Here is a 20,204-nt window from a genome sequence, read left to right on the forward strand (position 1 = left end):
ATTGATTGATTGATTGATTGATTGATTGATTGATTTAAAAAAACACAGACAAGAAGTAAAAGAAAAAGTAAAAGAAGAAAAAAGACAATCATAATTTGATCAGTTGTTCCATAATGTTATTTTCTTTTATCCAGTTGATATTATGCTTGTTTTCCAACCAGTTGGTTTTATTTATAGTTGGAGCAAACTCTATTCGCTTAGTTTCAAAGTGACACACTATTTGTCTTTAACAGTTCACATATGAGTAAGGTGTTTATGTTGATTCTTTGGAAAACTTACATTTTTCAAAGTCTTCTCTATTTTGACTGACTTATTTAACTACACACACACACACACACGCATACACGCGCACACACACACACACACACACGCACGCACGCACGCACTTTTTGCATACTTCTTTATACAATTACAATAGAGATTCTGACTTACCGTAATTAACTTTGGTCATCTGTGTTTTTTTAAACAAACCACACACTTGCTTGTATATAAGATGTAAACTCCGATGTGTTATTGTCAAAGTGTGTGATTGCCACCACATGCAGTTGTAAGGTGTTGTATGTAGAGTTCTCAGGTGAAAATAATCTGATCCACACTTACATTGCACATTCAGTTGGACCTGTGCCTCTCTGCGCTTGATGTTAAGGCCGTTGTATGAAGCTGTCTGACATCGATACACCCCCATCATGTCACGGCTGACGTTCTTTAGCCTCAAGCGGCCGTCGGGTGTCTCCACTGTGGGTTTCCCCGAAGGCATTAGTAAATCCTTCTCTGTCCGTGACCACAGAATTGGAGGACGGGGTTTGCCATCGACCAGGCAAACTAACTCGGTGTACCCTCCTTCACGCACACTTACAATCTGACCTCCTGTTGGAACTGACAGCATCGGAGGAGTGACTGGAGGAAAGGAAAAGGGAATTTTATAAAAATCATCTGAAGGAAAACAATAAAGAAAGTTTATTTATTTATTTATGTATTCTTTTGCTTTTAACTCAAGTAATAATGTTGTGGGCAAATAAAAAAAAAGAAAGAGCTTGACGTAAGTTTATGCAGAGATTTATTCCCTTTTGCTACCTTAATCATTGGATCATGATGAATTACTGCAAAAGGAAAACAATGGGAAGAAAAGCTATGTGACTGCATGTAATATTCAGGAGGCAGACATGACTTAAACATTAAATGCAGCATACTGAGGTAAACCTGGAATAACAGATAGATGACTGTATGTATTTGGTTAAAACTTACACTGAGCTGTCTAAAAAAACTAAATAATAAAAAAAAGTTTTAGTCCCTATAAAAAGGCTTAACATGAAAATACAGAAGCAAATTTAACCACATTTTGTTTTTACCAAGTAGTGCTGTTATCCAGCAAAATGCATCAGAGGGCTGGATATTCAAAGACAGAAAACTGAGAAAATCATTTAAAACATAAAATACGGCAGTATATAGTGGGCAATACATCATACCAGGAGAGCAGATAAACCAAGAACCATACTGTCAGATGTTGCCAGGCCCCGTGCCACACAATCATGGCACTTTGATGAGAAATGAGCTGCTGGGACACATCGGCAATGGACACGGGAAAAGAATAATGCACTATTGAAATGCTACTACTCCAGTAACCCTAGGCAACGGGGCTAAACAAAAAGACTGTGGGAAACCTTGATGCTTCAAAACTCACAGTCTAAACTAATTAAAGAGAAATCTAGTAGCTCAATGTTCCAACATACACAAATGGTTTCACAATTAGAGTTCCAGGAGATGCAACACATTAAGGCTACAGCAAAGGGTAGAAAGAACACAAAGTCAGATTGGGTACCAAACCCAAATGAAGCAAGATTTGATATATGATTATGGGTTTTCTGAGTGCCTGTCAACCACGACACCAACACCGAGGGTCTTATAGACAAAGCACAGTGACTATAGAAACCAGCGGAGATACTGTAAAGCAGCAACAATAAGAGATGCTTAGAAATGGTAAAGTTAAGAGAGACCAAAATGGATAATGCTCACAAGGATTAGAAGGTTAGAAGCCAAAATCAAGGTAACAGAAGAAAGCCAATTGTCAGAACTCCAGAAGGGGGCGTCTCAGAGATAGAAACAGTTGCCCATACCTGAGGCCCTGGAAATTTACCAAGGACTCAGAGCTCTGGCTGTCCAACTAAAGAGATACACTAAGGATAGAAGCCAGATGAATAGACAGGCTGTTCTAAACCAGCTACAGTGTATTCCCAGTGGTAAGGTAATAACACACAAGCCACCAACGGTGAACAACACTGGAAAGGTACACGAGAGAAAGAATTATTGCTTAACAATGATGCACAATGGCTGATAGACAGCAGCAGGCCACACTAATTTCCCTAAACATTACAATGGCAGATATCCTATAAAGAATCTCAGGTATGAACAAATGCTAAACATGGTGTTAGGAGTATCATACTGTGGAGATGCTTCAGTGGTTCTGTGACTTTTAATCTCATCAAAGTGGAAGGAATGATGAACAAAGAAGGATATGTGAAGATTTTGAAAGGAAACCTCAAGCAATCAGCAGCAAAACTGAGATTCCTCAGATTTCCCAAAGATTTGTTGCAAACTACAATAACTGACTGCATGCTGTTATCCAGCAAAGAGGATACACAACTAACTATTAGCACCAGAGCTAATAATTTTAACCCTGGTAGTTTTTGGTTTTTCTGAAATGTATTGTTTTCTGTGTACAAAGCAAATTAATGTATGTAAAAGCTGTATTTAAAAAAAATACTGTTTAACAGCACTTGGGAAATTTTTGAAAAAAATACATAATTTTTTACCTCAACTGAAAATATATATGAAATTTGAAAAAAACAAAAAACCAAAAAAAAAACATTGTTTTTCCTGTTTTTGGCTGATTAATGCAGTGCCCTCTCTGTTCAGTTTATCAGTCTAAAGATCAGTCTAAATACATTTTGTTATAAGAGCTCCTTGTTTGAATTTCCTTAGTGCTAATTGGTTATGTCTGAAAATAACAGCAGCAAAGTGTTTTTTCACAGTCTGACCCAGTCTCACAGAAATGTCAAATAGAAACAGAGAAATTAAAATCTTACCACTGTTTTGGGAGATGTTGACATCCACACGCAGCTCTGGCACCCTGCTGCCTGGGAAGTTTGCCACACAGCTATACATAGCCAGGTCTCTGAACTTCATGTCTACAATCTCCAAGCTACTTGTGCCGGGCGCCATGTCAGGGTCACTGCGCAGTAATATCAAGCTTTCCGAGTTGAAGACGGGGACACCATTTTTGTACCAGGTGTAGTTGACTTTGTCCTGTGGAGTGGCGTCAACATGACATGACAGTTTCAGGTCCCGACCCATTTGGATGGTCTCGCTGTCCTTGTTAGAGTCCGGTGTGATTTGGAAAGTCAGGTTGCTCATTGCTGTGAGTTGGGAGTAACAACATTAAGAAAAGGAGAGAAGAATGATTAAGATGTATTACCGTACTGGGTGTTGTAAAGAGAATTATCCAATGATCATCTTTTTAGGATACATGTTTAATAAAGTTTCCTAGCCCTCTGCTTCAGAAAACTCACAATACTTACATTGTTTTCTTGTTGGAATTTTATCTCGTAATGTGAGGAGTTAACGACTGTTTTGACCAATTACTGTTCCTAGTCATTTATTTTAAAAAATCAGCTTAATGAGCATGCATTTACTATCATAAATATAGGTAACTATCACTTACACGCAGTATTAAGTTTGAATTTTATAGATGTAGAGCACTTGTTTTAAATGTTATCAGCCCATAGCTTTTATTCCTCTTCCTATTATTCTACAAACTAGACCGACTGCAGCTGCTAAGAAGGCATCTCTTCCTGTGGTTTGCACAGTGGTTCGTAAGCTTTGAACTCATTTAAAAGGATCATAATCAGAATTTACTGACACTGTGTGGCAAAGATTGTGTGCCAAACAAGGAATTTGACTTTGGCTTAAAGCACTGACAGTGTACAGACTAAAAGCATTAATATGAACACTTTAGACTGCTGTCCCATGTTGCATGTTTTAAATATTATCTAATTTAGGTATTATAAACATAGAGTGACATTAGACCTCTGTTTTACAAAATGTACTAATACATATTGGTCCTAGAACACTGTGCACACAAAAAATGACAATAAAGTATAGTACTTGCAAGGTAGCTATACCGAATGACTTTTTAGTATTTTGATGATGCATGCTTTTAGCACAATATGAGATGTGCTTCCAATTCCTACATATACAATTTTTGCAAAGTCTGGTGTGCAGACCCTGTAAGTCGATATTTTGCAGAAAAACCTACTGCAATTACTGCAGCAAGTCTTTTGAGATATGTCTCCACCAGCTTTTGGCATTTGGAGACTGAAATTTTGTCCCATTTTTTGTAAAATGTCATAACCACAGCCAGACTAAATATGGACCGTTTGTCAGTTTCACATTCTCAATTTAATATATGTCTGGACTTTCACAGAACCATTTTTACACATTCACATGCTTTGATGTAAACAACTCAATTACAACACCCTGGTTTTCTATAAGTTTTACTCAGGATTCAGCTCCATCCATCTGCTCTCTATCTATCACAGAAATCTGAATGAGATACTTTAAAATTTGTGGTTGAAAATTGAAAAAATTGAAAAATTGTCAAGGGGTTTAAATACTTTTACAGTCACTTAGTTAGGGGGTAAATGCTGAAAAAAGTACTTACAAGTAAAACTGCTAAAAGGCAATAGAGTTTTACAAGGACAAATTATAAAAATACACCAGAAAGAGTGTGTGTCAATAAGGGAGATAGCCTGGTCATACATAAGGAGGGAGCATCGTGATAAAAAATTAAAAAAAAGAACCCAGGGGAATAAAAGAAATGGGAGACAAAAGAATGAAAAAAAGAGGAAGAGGCAAATTGTAAAAGAGTGCAAGGGGAAAAAAAAGAGCCAGGATTCAGAATAAAATAACAGGGATATAAAGAGGAGGTGGGGGGGAAACAAAATCAAGGACAAAGAGTAACTTTCACACTGTCACATTTAATTTTCAGTTTCAAAGGCTGCATTTTCCCCAACTGATTTCCATATTGAATGCAAAACAGCTCTCTGTTTCCCTACTAAACAGCAAGGCTGGAGAAGAGACTTCATGAAATACAGAGGCCGCTATAAGACAGTGACCGAATGGTTTACATGTAATTATCAGCTTCATGTGAATGGTGTGTTAATCTGCTTGAGTGGTTTGTGGATGTTGTGTACTTACATTTATACAGTAATATTGCATGGTCTCCTCTTTATTGTATAAACAAGAATTGTTTCATTATAATGTTTACTCAAAGCTAAGATGCAATTTGAGGTTTGAGTGAGAGCTGAAGTCATGGAAACACACACGTGCATACATGTATGTGCAGGTGTCACCTACCGACTTCTTTTGCACTTCCACAATGCATCTGTCTCTAATCGTCTTTCCACCTGCGCTGGTGTAAAGACGCGTTCAGGCCCATTAGACTAACAGGAGAAGCGTATTTGGCATACGTTCTCCACAGTGTTAACTAACAGAAGAGACTGTCACTAATTGCTTCCACTCCAGTCTAACTAATTGGAGTGAATAAAGATGATTAAAGGCGCCAAAAATAGCCAGAGGCTAGGAAGAATGGAAGGTTTCTGCTTTAATGACAGGGAAATTACAAAAAGAGCAATACTTAACCCGCCCACTCTGACAAGATTCACATCAGCTCACTGTAATGATGGATTAACTGCTTACAGCACACACAGACTTTCCCATTAATACAGTCCCAAATTACTGTCAGTGACTGGGAAGGTAGTTTTTTATCCTCAGTGAAAGAAACTTTTCCAGCTTTAGGTTATCATTGTTATTAGTAGGAGGGGAACAAGTAGTATTGTAAAGCAAACCGAAAAGATTTATGTTAAATATTGTATAATAACCCATGCTGCAACAGCACCTCCCAGAAATTTTAAAAAGTAATCTGTCTAAAAAGTAAAAATAAATACCAAAATTAAAGTCTTATGAAGTTTTATATGTATTAGCTTTACTTAAGTTTCCTAAAAACTTAATACAGAATGATGAAAACTAAAGTGCATAGTAGTTTCGGGAGAATCAACATTTTTAGTGCATCGATGTTTTAAAAGTTTTAAAAGACATGCAATCCTATAAACCTATAATATGATTTAATTCCCTGAATTGTCACAAAGGGAACTATTATTATGCGCCACTTGAGAGCGACGACGCAAAACCCTCAGCTCTAATGCAGCAAGTTTTCAGCTTCTTTTGTTTTGATATGTTTCAGTTACTGTGCTGCACTGCCACATACAGGACTGACATTGTTATTAGAAAGTTGTGGTTCGTTTTTTTATGGAGGAAGACATTTGTGGAAATGATGGCATGTTCGTGAGGAACATTTTAGAATGAAATAATACCAAGCTGATTTAAAAAAAAAAAACCTCCAGATTCTGGAAAAGAAGGCCTGAAAACTTTACAGCTGATTTTAATTACCAGTCTATTGTATTGGAAATGTCAAAAAGAAACCTGTATGGACAGGGCACCAAAACTTTGGGCCAAGTATGACACTTTACCAAATTTGGCTCTGTGTATAATAATGCCAGATTTGGCATAATGTCATCATGCCAACACAAAGCCCGTGTGTTATTTGAATCACACTGGCTTTGGTTACAAAGGGGTAAAGACTTTTTTATAGATACATTTTATCTCATCTGTTTTGGTCACAGCAATAATTAGTGTTTTTTGTCTGACAAGTTTTTTTTTTTTTTTTCCAAAAATAATATTGTAAAAATTGCATAACCTACATTTGAATTAAGTTCTGAATAATATTGGATAAAATGTTCTTTGAAAATTTTGGTTCTTTTTCTGTTTGGCCTTCGGATGGATGGAGAGCTGTCCTGTATGGTGAATCCAGCTTTACGCCTGTGAACTATTTTAATTGGCTTTAGCTACTGCAGCCATGAAGTGGACTAAGAGGATAATTAAAACATAGTGAACAACCCTTGAGTAAATATTCCAAATCTGAGTAATTATTGTCAAATGACCTTGTTCTCTTTCGTCTAGGGATTTTTCCAAAAACTATCAGACAAAGCTGTATTTGAAGCCTTCTGCTAGGGTTTTCAATAGCAATACCTCAAGTTCAGTTTTTAATTAAATATTTTCTGCATGATGTAAATGCATTAGTGAACATCTAATGTTATCCACTCTGATGCCCCAAAATACTGCAATAAATTCACTAAACATTGTCTCTATATATTACCAGGAGAACAAAATAAATTCACTCACTCCTGACAGTAAGATTGACGTTCTTGCGAGCGGGGTTGCCCACGTTGTTGGTTGCCGTGCAGTTGTAGAAACCTGCATCCGCTGGAGTGACTGCACGTAAGAACAACGTCGGACCCCGAACCTGGGCACTGAGTGGGAGGGCTCCGGGATAGCGGGACCATGTCACCGCGGGGGAGGGTAAACCTGCAGTCACCTCACAGGTTATGACCACATCTTGCCCAGGATCTACCACCACCGTGTCGTCGACTGACAGCCGGATCATTGGGGGAGCTGCAAAGAAGAGAAACGGTGTTAAATGAGTAAAGATGGCATTGCATTCTATGCGGTTACAAAAACAAAATCTTGACTGTTTGTCTTCTGTCTTTCAATTTGAATTATTAATGGTTGAACCGTAAGTGCATGTGTATAATCCACTAATGTGCTTTAGAATGGACAGAGAGCACCAGTCATACTTAAAAACAAAGTATGACTAGGAATAGAACCTGTTATCTTCCATCTGAAATACATCTAAGTTCCCCTTGCTGCTATTTTAACTAAGTTTAATTTCCCAAACATAAGTATTCTAATGTTATAAATAAAGCAAATACATTTCAGTACATGTGCTTTTAAAAGTCTGTTTATAATTTTTATTAATTGTGTAAACATTTTATCTCCCTTTTAGTTGTTGCATCTAGGATGGGAAAAACCAGCACAGGAGGCTGCTAGGATTTTTGCTATATCAAAAGTAGCTTAATAATTTTAAGTAAACATACATTTGAGAAATGTGAGTGGATTTAAATGGTCTATTCAACCTATATTGCACTCCTATGTACAACATTCTGTAATATGTCTTAGCATTTCCCACCTCAGGACAAAAATGGGATGACAGAAGCAGCACATTGAGAAAAATGAGCTTGCAATCAGTTTGTTGTCTGATGAAATACTTTGTTGATATTAGGACACACACTGCTTGTTACATTATTTTGTTTTTTTTTTCCAAAAACTTTTTAGTATATTCTTTGATATGTATATTTTCCACTGTCACGATTCTGTCTCACATCTAACCGCAGCCGTCTCATCCAGCTCTGTGCTTGCTTAGTTTCCGTATGACTCGTTACGCGGTCATACTTAGCAGCTTTGCTCTCAACGTTTCTTGTCACTCTGGAAAGCTCAGTTTTGCTTTTCTCAGAGAAAGCTCAAACCTCCCCTCAGCCCCTCCCTCCACCGACCAGGATCATTCTCTCATTATGATCCAAACCCACCACCAGAATTTGCAAGAGCAAAAATGTCTCTCCTATTTTTTCTTTCCATCAAAATCTTCCTATGTTCTCCACAGATGCTGCTCCAGAATGGATTCTGACCTTCCTGCTGTAATTCAGTCACATATTTTCAATTGTAAATAAACAGCTTTCATTTGTTGTGTGTCTCTGAGTAATTTACCGAAGAAATGAAATCAATTTAAACTCAATAAAGTAAATTAGGATATCACATAACTATTTGTAAATCAACCTCATCAGAGATTCCAATCTAATATGTAACTTAACTGTTGTTAAGACATTTAGATGTTTGATATCAAGTAATGTTGTCATTGGGTAACTGCTCTAACACTTGAGTAGCACTTGCACTGATTCTGTTGCAGTTGTGAATACACGTTTCGTATTTGTCAAGAGACTTTCTGATAGTCGGGACGGAGAAAAATGAAGGAGGTTTAAACCTTAAAACAGGCTTTAATGCTCAGCTAAACCACAAAGACAAAATATCTAAATTATATACAAGGTTTTACAACAATATTTCCTGAAAGCAGTCAAACTATTTCTAAAATATAGAACATGTCTGATACAAGTTTGGCTTAAGATAATCTCTACAAAGTCTTTTTGAGTATCTGAAAAAGGACTGGTGGGGTGAAAGGCTGGAGCCAGGTTTCTTCCTGACTTTCACCTCATCCTCTGTCTTACCGAGCCCAAGTATTTAGTCTCATAGAGCAAAAATATGTTTAATTATCTTTGGAAGTTTCATTTAGCATTCACATTAGTCACAATTCAGAACAACATCAATAACATAGTTTTATCCAGAATTTTTATTAGCAATTCAGAGGGTCGTCTATATTTATCTATAAAACTGAGAAACATTTGACATTTAATTCAACTTGTACAAAACCAAATATATTTATAAAGTATTTTTCCTATTGTCTAAAATTAAATTAGACTTATTGTTTTAAGTTAGTTAGGATTAACAAAACTATTTCCATTTCCTGAATTCTAGAATAACTAGAGATGATTTCTTTCAACAAACGTTTTATTACATCCTTCACATTTAAAAATTTACATATTATGGTGTCTGGGACAGATGAAAAATTAAGCAACTTGTATAAAAATTAAGCAATTTTCTTGCTGGCAGAAAATTATCCACAGTCATTATCCACAGATCATGTACCAACATTGAAAGGTCATTCAAAGAAAAGAAGCCATTTCTCCAAAAAACATAAAAAGAAAAATTACAGTAAAACCCTAATTTGATGAGGGATACTTTATGGTTTGATGAAACTAACATTTTAAGTGGTATTATGTTGTGTGGGAGTTATTTTTCTGCAACAAGGACCATTTAACAAAATAAATGGCATTATAATAAAAGAACATTGTGTGGGATAATTAAAGCAATATCTCAAAACCTAAGTTAAAGAAAGTGTAAGAAAGTTAAAGGTTAGTTGATAGAAGATCTTCCAGATGAACACTAGCTGTAGATGTACCTGCATAAAAACAGCAAAGTAAATAATTTAGAGTGGACACCAGCCAAAGTCCAAATCTCAATCTCATAGAGAAACATGATTCAATTATATTACTTCTGCAAAGAGGAATGGGCCAACAATGCTGAAAAAGTCAACTGTTTAAGAGAAGATTGTTTTAGGATACCTAAAATCTTTAATACCAAGCACAGAACAATTATAAGAAATGCTCAAGTGCATCATGGTGCATGAAAATACACATAACCCTCTGAATATAAAAGAAATAAATATACTACTCCTGAAACAAGAAAGCTTTAATCTGATTTAGTGTCTTCTAAAAACAGCAAAGGCAAATATATGATTTCAGCTTATCTGTCTTTCAGGCATAAAAATTCTCAAAGATTATGTTTGGTACAAGATGGTCAACCTCTACTAATCTGGTAAAAAGTGTTCAGCTGGGAAACTTCTTTGGAGGATCAAAAAGTCAGAAAAAGATCATCAGCTGTACAAATCAGAACAACTTACACGGGCAAAACAACATTGATGCATGTCATCTTTAAACAGTATTTTTAACGTATATATTTCAGAGCCCACTGGACCTTGGAAGTGGAGTTTAGCTTGAGAAAATTAATCTGACAGCGCACTGCTGTGCCGTTTCACTGGCTGAGCTCACTGCTGTGTGCTAACAAGAGCATATAACATACTGTGTGTTCTGACTTTGGATTGTTTCCATATTTATGTATTGTTCTTGATTTCTCTGATTAGTGCCTTTAGACTAAAAAGAATAGTGGGCAGATATAACATTTTGGGATTTTGTTTGTGTAGAAGATGCATGAACAGAGCTGCTGGAATTTAGCTGAAAAATTGATTTTGTAAAACCACTACATTTTAATCCATAAAACAGTACTGCAAACAAAAATAACATGCTTCCTTAAAAAAAAGTACTTCAGTGTATTTTTTGTCTCCACTGCACAAGTAATAGATAAAACATTATGATCTTTTGCATGTAAAATAAAGAAAAGTTAATCTCCAATGAGATGCAAACCACCCGAACACAGGAAACAATTCATTGCTCTAATAGATTTTGTACAGTACATCCTTTCATCTAATCTCCTTTTCGACAGCAATTATGAGAATGAATGGGGTGTGCAGATGCTCAACAAAGTACTTTACGTATTCATGTTTCAGCCAGTACAACAGTGTGCACAAATCTGTGCACTCACACAGACTTGCTGGCAGTGTCTGTAGGGACTGTGCAAAAACACAGACACACTAATCTGATCGCTTTAGCTAACTTCAGAAGTGATGGCTCTGAATCTGACAAGAAATTTCATTGTCATATCAGCTGCAATGAGAGAATAAATAGTTCTGTCTATTTCCATTGTATCAAAGTGCAATACTAAGAGAGCAAACTCCTGGAGGCCTGCAGGGTCCAGAGCCGTCAAGAAAACTTTTTCTTGAGTATTATTGTACTTTAATGAACCATCAATAAATGAAATACTTCAAGTATCATTTCTGTAGTGATGCATGCTAAAGTTCATATAATAATGAAGACCAGATTGGCAATGAGTCATTTTTACTTTGAAAGATTGGAAATCAACATGAGGTGACAGGTTGGCCATGAGTAAATATTCACTTTTTAATGTTCTAGTCTTATTTCTCTCTAGTCATTGCTATGATTATCACCTTATTCCACAATGTTCTTGTATACGCTATAATTCATTCATTCTTTTATTTGTCAATTCAAATATTAATACAAACTGACAAACACAAATGTGTCAGTTTGTATTTGATTAATCCAAACAGAGGTTGAAATTGTAGAATTTAGGCAGCAAATTTTGATGAATCATAGTTTTAGAAAACTTCAAGGTTACAGAGCAGGAAGTTAATTAGTTCTGTCAAAAATACTGACATTTCTGAACATGTAAAGGTCTCCATATCTCTAATCACCGTGTTACACCCAGAAATCTATTTATAAACATAGATGAGTTTGGAGGATGAATTGAAGTCTAACGCAGCTATTTTTGGCTCCTAAAGCATTAAAACTTGGGTGTGTCTTAAGGGACTAACCGGTGCAGCAGCCTCACATACCAAGGTAACAATGTCACTGGTTTATTTGACTGCAAAAACTACTTCATTGCCAGCATCCTGGTTTACTTGACATAAATCTGATCATATTTTTTGCAGTCTGCCACCAGATGCAGTAAAAAAAAAAAAGAAAAAAAGAAAGAAATCTGTAAAAAAAAAATGAAGAAGCATATAGTATAAAAAATGATGTGAAGAAAGAGGGAAGCATAGTGAAATGCAGAGGTGGAAGTGAAGATTTGAAAATTTTATTTTTCTTATAAAGGGCATGTGTGGGAGTTATCAAAGTGGGATCAAATACTCTTCCCACAGTAGTTTGCAAGAAAGTAAAAATGCCTTCCAACTCCTTGTGCCTGTTTTACTTACATTGTTAATGTTTTTATCTTTACTTTTTATCTATTTATTAAGTTATATCTAGAGGTTTGAGAATCCTTGTTAAACAGCGTTTTAACTAAAACTCTGAGGTTTAAGGGGTGCGCCTTTTAATGTTTTCATCTGTTTTTAATTCTTTTTCAAAATCTCTTTCTCACCGTTTATTCTAAACAGTTTTTATCTTTACTTTTTATCGATTTAAGTTCTTTTTATTTCTCTTTCTCACTATATGTCACATGCTGTTTGCATTTTAATTATGTAAAGCACTTTGAAATGCCTTGCTGCTGAAATGTGCTATACAAATAAAATTTGATTGATTGATTGATTGATTGATTGATTGATTGATTGATTGATTGATTGATTGATTGATTGATTGATTGATTGATTGATTGTAAGGCCGTCACTTGTATAATTTAATCTGCTTTTGTTCCGGTCAGGTAAGGTTTTGTTGTGTTCTCTGACCTGATTCATTCCGCGTTTCCTGTTCACTCTAACTTCATGCTTTACTATCTCCATCAGGACCTCTCATGTTACCTTCCAAAAATAAATAAATAATTTTGTTGACAGAGATGCGGATAACACCAGAGGACTACTAAAAAAAAAAACTGGAGAACATTTTCAGCAAACCCTCATTTAGAGAGATCAAATTTATTCCAATGATGATGCAGGTGGATGAAATAGTCAGACACCAAAAACCTGAGTTTTGACTAGAATTTTAAACATGTGTCACCTAGTAAGTATGAAAACAAATAAAGAAATGACTAATTTTGAAAGCAATAGTTTGGCACCCTGAATGAAGACACAACAGGCCTATGTGGGTGTTAATGTGATAACTTTGTAGCCCCTGACAGTGACACTCTTGACACTATGGGGTTCATTTTGTTGTCAGATAAAACTTTCTGTCACAAAAAGACATAAAACTTTTTTAAAAATGTTAGTTATAATTTGGTAAGAATATACATGAAAATGTAAAGAGAAACATGTTACTGCTGCAATATTTTCACAAAACAATTAGAGGATTACATAATGTATTTAATCTATTTTACTTGGCTTTCAACTCCAGCGGGATCCAGTTTTAAATTGTATGTTTGTTTTTAAACAGTAAGAGTTTTTATTTTTTTTAAATTGTTATGTTGTGTTTTAATGTACAGCACTTTGTATCAGCTGTGGTTGTTTTAAAGTGTTTTATAAATAAACTTGGTATGGCATGGCATTTAGTATTTAATTATTTAACGGACCTTCAGACGTTGAATGAAATATATAAAAACTATTAGTTGTCATATCAAAGAACTAAAATATCTTTATAGGTAAAATTTAAGGATAAAAAGACAATTTACTATAATCTTAGTATCTCAGTAATAATTTTGAATCAGAGCTGCAAAGTGATTGTTTTGATTTAATGGTGAAGTTACCGAGGAGGCCGAGAATTTAAAAGAAGGAACTGGGGGTCTGTTCTCCTTAAAGGAAAGTTGCTTCACCATTTCCCACTAAATTCATGCTTAGGATACAGGTTCAAATCCACAGAGCAATCAATATAACCTGTTCTTTTGGCATAGCTGGTTAAAAAATGATTTAATGAGTACCAATAAAGTGATTCAGACTATTTTGTATTGAACTACAGTACATTTATAATGGGATGGGTTCAGTTTAATTGGAATGAATTGGATTATAATTGGAATAAATTCAATTAAAGTAGACAATAATTAATTCAAATTGCATTACAAGGTCTTGCATACTTTGCCAAGTAATTGAGATAAGTTTTGTAGTACAATGGCAGTACATGAGTATACATAATTGGACATAATCATATTTAATCAAGGAACAGAGCCATTTCCATAACACTGATTGAGCAGACACTGGCCAACTAAGAAGAAAGGTTTCAATAAGCTTTTGGCGAAATCATAAGAACTGAAAAATCAAATTATATAATCAGATATTAATGTATATATTCATTTGCACAGTACATAATATGTCACTGATTAAGTTAAAAATAAGTTTGTGATTTTTGTTTTAAGTGATGTGCCAGTTTAAACCACTTATATATATTTTAAAAAACATGTTGCAGAGCAATAGGACTACGCTAGCTAAACTGGATTCAGAATGCACACAAAGATTATGGGGAGTGATGTTATGATTATGTAGTAAATACATTACCTCCTGTTGTCTCTTTATAAGCTCATCTTTAGTATCTGCTCTCTCTGCTGAAGTCTTTTTATTCAAGGCTAATTGTGGAGTGAATATTGAGAAACATGGGTTGTACTTGGATAAAACACTTGTGGCAGCAGTTTCAAGTATTTATTCTTCAAAAATCCAGAGCTATTAGTATGATTGCGGTGTGTGTGCAGCTGCACTGGATGAATGCCCTCAATTTTTAAAACACTCATCATGGGATAATTTATGTAAAATAGTTGCATATGTGCCTTTATTACAGTCTTCCAAACAATTCTGAATATAAAAACATAGACTGGGCAAAACATTATCACCACCTATCCAATAGTTTGTCTATTTTACTGCCAACATAGCCATGATTAATCGAGGAATTTATTCCACCAAGACGTTACCAACCGAAACATGATTGGGTATCACATTGTTTGATTGTTTCATCAATAAATAAGCTAATTATGCTGAATTATTGGGCCAGTTATGCAGATGTTCCTGGCCATCCACCTGATCTGACAGACAACATGATTCATCACTCAAAGCCACCTTCTTCCATTGCCACACACTGTGTATTTTGAACCACTGTTAATATCTTCAGCATTTTGAGCTTCAATAGCTTCTCTATTGAATCTCATCTTATGGGACAGCTTTTGCTCCCTAAGTGCATCATAGACCCTGTACCCAGTTCAGCAGCGTTCCTTCCTTCAATTTCTTTTGAAAGGTACAGACTTCTGCAAACTGGGAGCGCCCCAGAAAAGCTGGAATTTTGGATATGGCCTCAGTCACATAAACGTCATCAACATTGCTCAAATCCTTAAGCTAGCCTATCGTTCATGTTGTTTAAATCATTGAAGAGAAAACTTGCAGCTTAATATATTCACCTAACAACGGGTTCCATGATAAAAATTAAATATATTTTATTTACACAGCTGCTAGAGGTCATAATGTTATGCTACATCTGTGCATGTCAGAATATAAATATGTAAGATTATAATAAAATAATTTAAAAAAATGTCTGAAACTCTGTCAATATAAATTTCAGAAATTATATTTGACATCTGCTTTTAATTTATATTTGCAAACTAATAAGAAGCTAAAAGTCACTGTATGAATTTTTCTTGCCTGCGTCTGATGTTACTCACAGAAATACAATTTTCAAATCCTTTCCTGTAAGTTAACGTTCGCTCCATTTATGTCAACAGAACAGGAGGGAGAAAATATTCTGCACTTCAGAGTTAATAATGACACAGAAAGCTGAAAATCTTTTTCGAGCTTATCAAAGGCAAAGCTGTTATAAAACATTCTGAAGTCTTTGATGTATATAAAGTATAAATTGTTTAGCAGCAACAGCGACTGAAAGTAAAAAAAATAATTAAAAAAAAATAGTTCAGGATTTGAACATGGTAATCCAATGTTTTTATTCAGACTACTTGATTGAGAGTGATTACGTGTTAACAGGGAGCATTTTATAACAAGATTTAATGACAGCAACTAGTAGAAACTGTGGGTCAGGAAAATAATTTAGTTCAAGGCAAAAGTTTCCCGATAAACTGTGCAGGATCACAACAACAAAAATTTCTTATTTTGATCCATTTCTTTCAATAAAAAATCTAAGAGAAGAGAAACAATTTTTTTAAAAATCTTCATAACTTTTTTTTTTCCGAGAGAGGAATAAGGATTAGGTAATTGTTTTGATTTTCTCTGTCCAACTGCTACTTAGACATATTATTAAACAAAATAAATGCTCAAATTAATTATTTGTTCTGTCCTAGCACTTTTAAGAATCACAGCAATCACAAATTTCACACTCTAATTACAGAAGTCTGAAAGAACTAATTGATGTTTTTGCTATGGCAAAGTAAATTCAACTTTTTTTAGGAGAGTAAAAGAGATTTATGGACTCTACCATAAAACTTGATCCCTCCTGACTCTGGAACTGTGATGATAAGAACTAGTTTCCCTCTTCACACCGTTTCATTTTATGAGTCAGGGGAAAAAAAAAATGTCACTGATTGGAGGTAAAAAGGTTTCCTTACTAAGATCCCCAAACCAGGATTATAACCAAAACCAAAAAGAAAGTTAAGTCAATCCTATTTTCCAATAGGATCGACTTCATTTGATTAATTTAATCTCAGCAGGGACTAATGTTGCAATGATGAACAGGAAACACAATGATACAATATGCCCAGAGGACAAAAGAAGAGAAGCGGTTCATTTTTCTCTCACAAAAGCTTCACTTTTAATGAAAAACTGCGTCTCCTCTTCCCTCACACCCGATGCATTTCTATTACTTAGTTGTCGTTTTAAGTTTCCATTTATTTTTGTTTTTGCTGTCAGTGTCATTTTAGAGCTCTGACTCTGATACTGTCATTTTTTTATATTTGCAAATGTAATATGGTTGTTTTTTACCCTTTTCTTGTGACTCGTATTTATTATCAGCCTATTATAATTTCCTTCTGTATTTTGCCTTAGGACTGTATGCTTCCTTTCCATGGAGCCAAAAAACAGCATCATTTTCACGCATTTCTCATTTTCTCTTTGTGTTTGACTAAATTCAGGGCAGTGTGCTTTCTCAATCATTGAAATATGAGACCCAGTGTTGCGTCAACACAATACAGTCATGTCAGATTTGTACATATAGATATTTAATATTTACTTTTAACATTTACATTGCAGTACAAGTAGTATCAAAAAAATGACAATTTCTAGCTAATATAACATGAAAAAGGAGGGTTCTTCTGAGGAACATGATTAGACCACGCTAACCATTTGCAAGGAAATGCATGTGTAACATGCAATGTGACTTATTTGTATGTAACTTTTTTGTAGAGCCGACATTGCTGGGAGAGTGTATCATTAGAAGGAGCTCGCCTAGAATATCATTCATAGAAGAACCAGCAAGCAGCACACAGTCAAATAAACAGTTGTACTTCATCCCTTCCTATTCTTTCATTTTTTACCTCATCCCCTTCATTGTGGATGCTCCTTCCTCAACAACTACTCGCCCACACACATGCGCACACACCCACGCGCATTCAGAGCAGAGTTTTTCCATCACTCTTTGAGAACGTGAGGTCCTGACAGATTGGCTGTTTTGGCAAGTCTCTGAGGCCTGATGCCAGGCAGACAGTTATTGTTGTGGCTGTTGTGGATCCATGTGTGTCTTTGTGCTTGTGTCGACTGCACAGTCAGGATACAATTGATCTTGGCCACAGGAGCCCAAGACGAGAGGAGTAGAAGACTGCATCAATGAATGTAAGGAATACCCATCAGACACAGGCCACAGAATCTGTGAAGGCCACTTTCCTCACTTGTTGGTTTTAAAATTGGGTATTTTTATGAGTAGTAGGCAACAACAGTAATAGAAATTCTTTGAAACATTTGTCTAACATTAGTTCTCATCACATTTTAGTTGCTCCTTCATCTGTGATCTATTGTGTGTGCTCTAATTAATAGACTGCAGTCTTTGGTGAAAGCATTTCTCAATCATTTTTTGCAACCATGATAAATTTTTTACTTTCAGTTTGAACGATTCTCTTTTGGATTAAATGCTCATCTCAGCACTCCTGGTTTATGTAATGTGTTTTTTTTGTAGGATAAAATTCAGATATTGTTGAACAGCTGGTGAACTGGTTTTATTAAAAACACATATGGTAAGTGGTAGAATGTACTATAAATACATAAATAAAAAACTACTTGATGTGGAGATAGTTGAACAGATCATATGGTTTCCAAAGAATGATGAAAACCATATGGAGGAGTGTAAAGCTTGCAGCTAGTTTTGCAAGAAGAAAGTAAATGGGAAAAACCCTTTAACCAAAAGGCATATATTTGGTGACGGTGGAGACAGTGGTCCAAAATTGTTGGGTTTCTGGAATGATCCCCTCCTTGTCCACCTCTGCCAGACTGCCCCAGGGCAGCTGTGGCTCCAATCCAGTAGCTCCAATCATCAGTGTGTGTTTGACACTGAATGTAGTGTGAAGCAGTTTGGGGTCATCTGGAGTACAGGCCATTTACCATTTATATATTTATATCTGGAAAAAAATGAGAGACTTCATAAAATGATCAGTTTCTCTGATTTTACTTGTTATAAATATATGTTTGAGTAAAATGAACATTGTTCTTTTATTCTATGAACTACTGACAACATGTCTCTAAAGTTCCAAGCGAAAATGTTGTATTTACTTGCAGAAAATGAGAAACGGTCAAAATCACGAAAAACATGCAGAGCTTTCAGACCTCAGTGCAAAGAAAACAAGTTCATAATCATTTAGAAACAACAATACTAATGCTTTTACTCAGGAAGAGTTCAGAAATCAGTATTTGGTGGAATAACCAGGAGGTTTTCAATGGGGTTCAGTGCAGTGGGCTCTTCATTTTTTCCAGAGCTGTATGTATGTATGTATAAATGTTTATTTTTTATTTTGTTGTAGTGTTGCTGCCACATTTGTGCCCACTTCCTCAGGAGTGTTAAGAAAAAGAAGATACACTGAAAGTGATAAGTTTAAAAAAAAAACAACTGTGTCCGTTTAAGTAAGAATGATGGGAGAAAGATTCACCTTTGCCAATTTATTTAAGCACTGAGAATTGGATTTAGATGCTCAAACAAGCTTATAGTTCACTTCACAAAGCTCTGGGAGAAAAAACTCAACAATTATACAGTGTGAACATATGTCTTAAATGGTTTATACATCTAAAGAATTTAGATATATTTAAAGTCAAGGTTTGATTTTATCAATAGGTAATTTTGAAATTTTGAAGACACCCAACCAAATTACTAACTTGAATCTGACAGGATTAGTGGAAGACATTAAGACTGGGGTTATGGGAAGGAAGATTTCCAATCTTATCGGCTTGAACCTCATCAATTGGTGAAATTAACATCAGATTCATGCAAAAACCTGGTCTGTACTTATAAGGATTTGAGTACTGGAATAAAAATAATGATTTTTTCACTGATTATGAAGAAGGGTCTAAAAATGAACAAAATGTTAAACAAAATGATTAAATAAAGTGGTTTTAAATCATGCGTCATGGATAGCTGTTTCCTGATCACAACGAAAGATATTTATGTTAGATGAATGAGCTGGCTGCAATAGTAAATAAACTCAGCTGCTTTGATAATATGCAGTAATGTGTTAAGACATACTGACAGTCAATAAGTCACTGGAGTAACGTGCAACTTAAAACCATCACTTTTGCTATAGACGCAGTAAATAAGCTGTGTGTTTAAACTTTAAAGTCAAAGAGGTCCTAGTTGGCAGATTGTATTACCTTTGATCAAAGCCAAGACAGGTTAGTTGCTGCTACAGAAAAAAAAGTAAAGAGAGAAAAGAAAAAAACATGTGATAGACCTTTTCATCTAAGGAAAAAAAAAAGCGCATTACCAAAAACGTCGAACTATTGCTTAGAGGGAGTATTAATGTTTAATTTTTTCCAGTTAGGGTGGAGATTTAAAGAAGGGAACTTTAGCATGCATGGTTGTGTATCTAGCCAGCAGCATCCACTCTAATAAAACAATCATTAGAAGTTTGCCTGCTCCATGGTGCTTGCTTATTCTTACTCAGCCTATTTGACCATGAGAAAAACA

The 20,204-nt window shown here is 35.2% G+C and overlaps 1 protein-coding gene across 2 annotated transcripts in view; it reads right to left on the minus strand.

Moving 5' to 3' along the window:
- mdga1 (MAM domain containing glycosylphosphatidylinositol anchor 1) overlaps positions 1 to 20,204 on the minus strand; it is a 175,182-nt gene that overhangs the window by 39,532 nt on the left and 115,446 nt on the right. For both annotated transcript variants that reach the window (XM_016674831.1, XM_007559058.2), the window contains exons 7-9: positions 7,297 to 7,566; positions 3,084 to 3,413; positions 601 to 897 (exon numbers count right to left, since the gene is read on the minus strand). In XM_016674831.1, the coding sequence (XP_016530317.1) occupies positions 601 to 897; positions 3,084 to 3,413; positions 7,297 to 7,566 (897 nt within the window). The remainder of the gene's footprint in view (positions 1 to 600; positions 898 to 3,083; positions 3,414 to 7,296; positions 7,567 to 20,204) is intronic.

The sequence above is a fragment of the Poecilia formosa genome, unplaced genomic scaffold (assembly GCF_000485575.1).
Source record: "Poecilia formosa unplaced genomic scaffold, Poecilia_formosa-5.1.2 Scaffold102, whole genome shotgun sequence".
NCBI classification, from domain to species: domain Eukaryota; kingdom Metazoa; phylum Chordata; class Actinopteri; order Cyprinodontiformes; family Poeciliidae; genus Poecilia; species Poecilia formosa.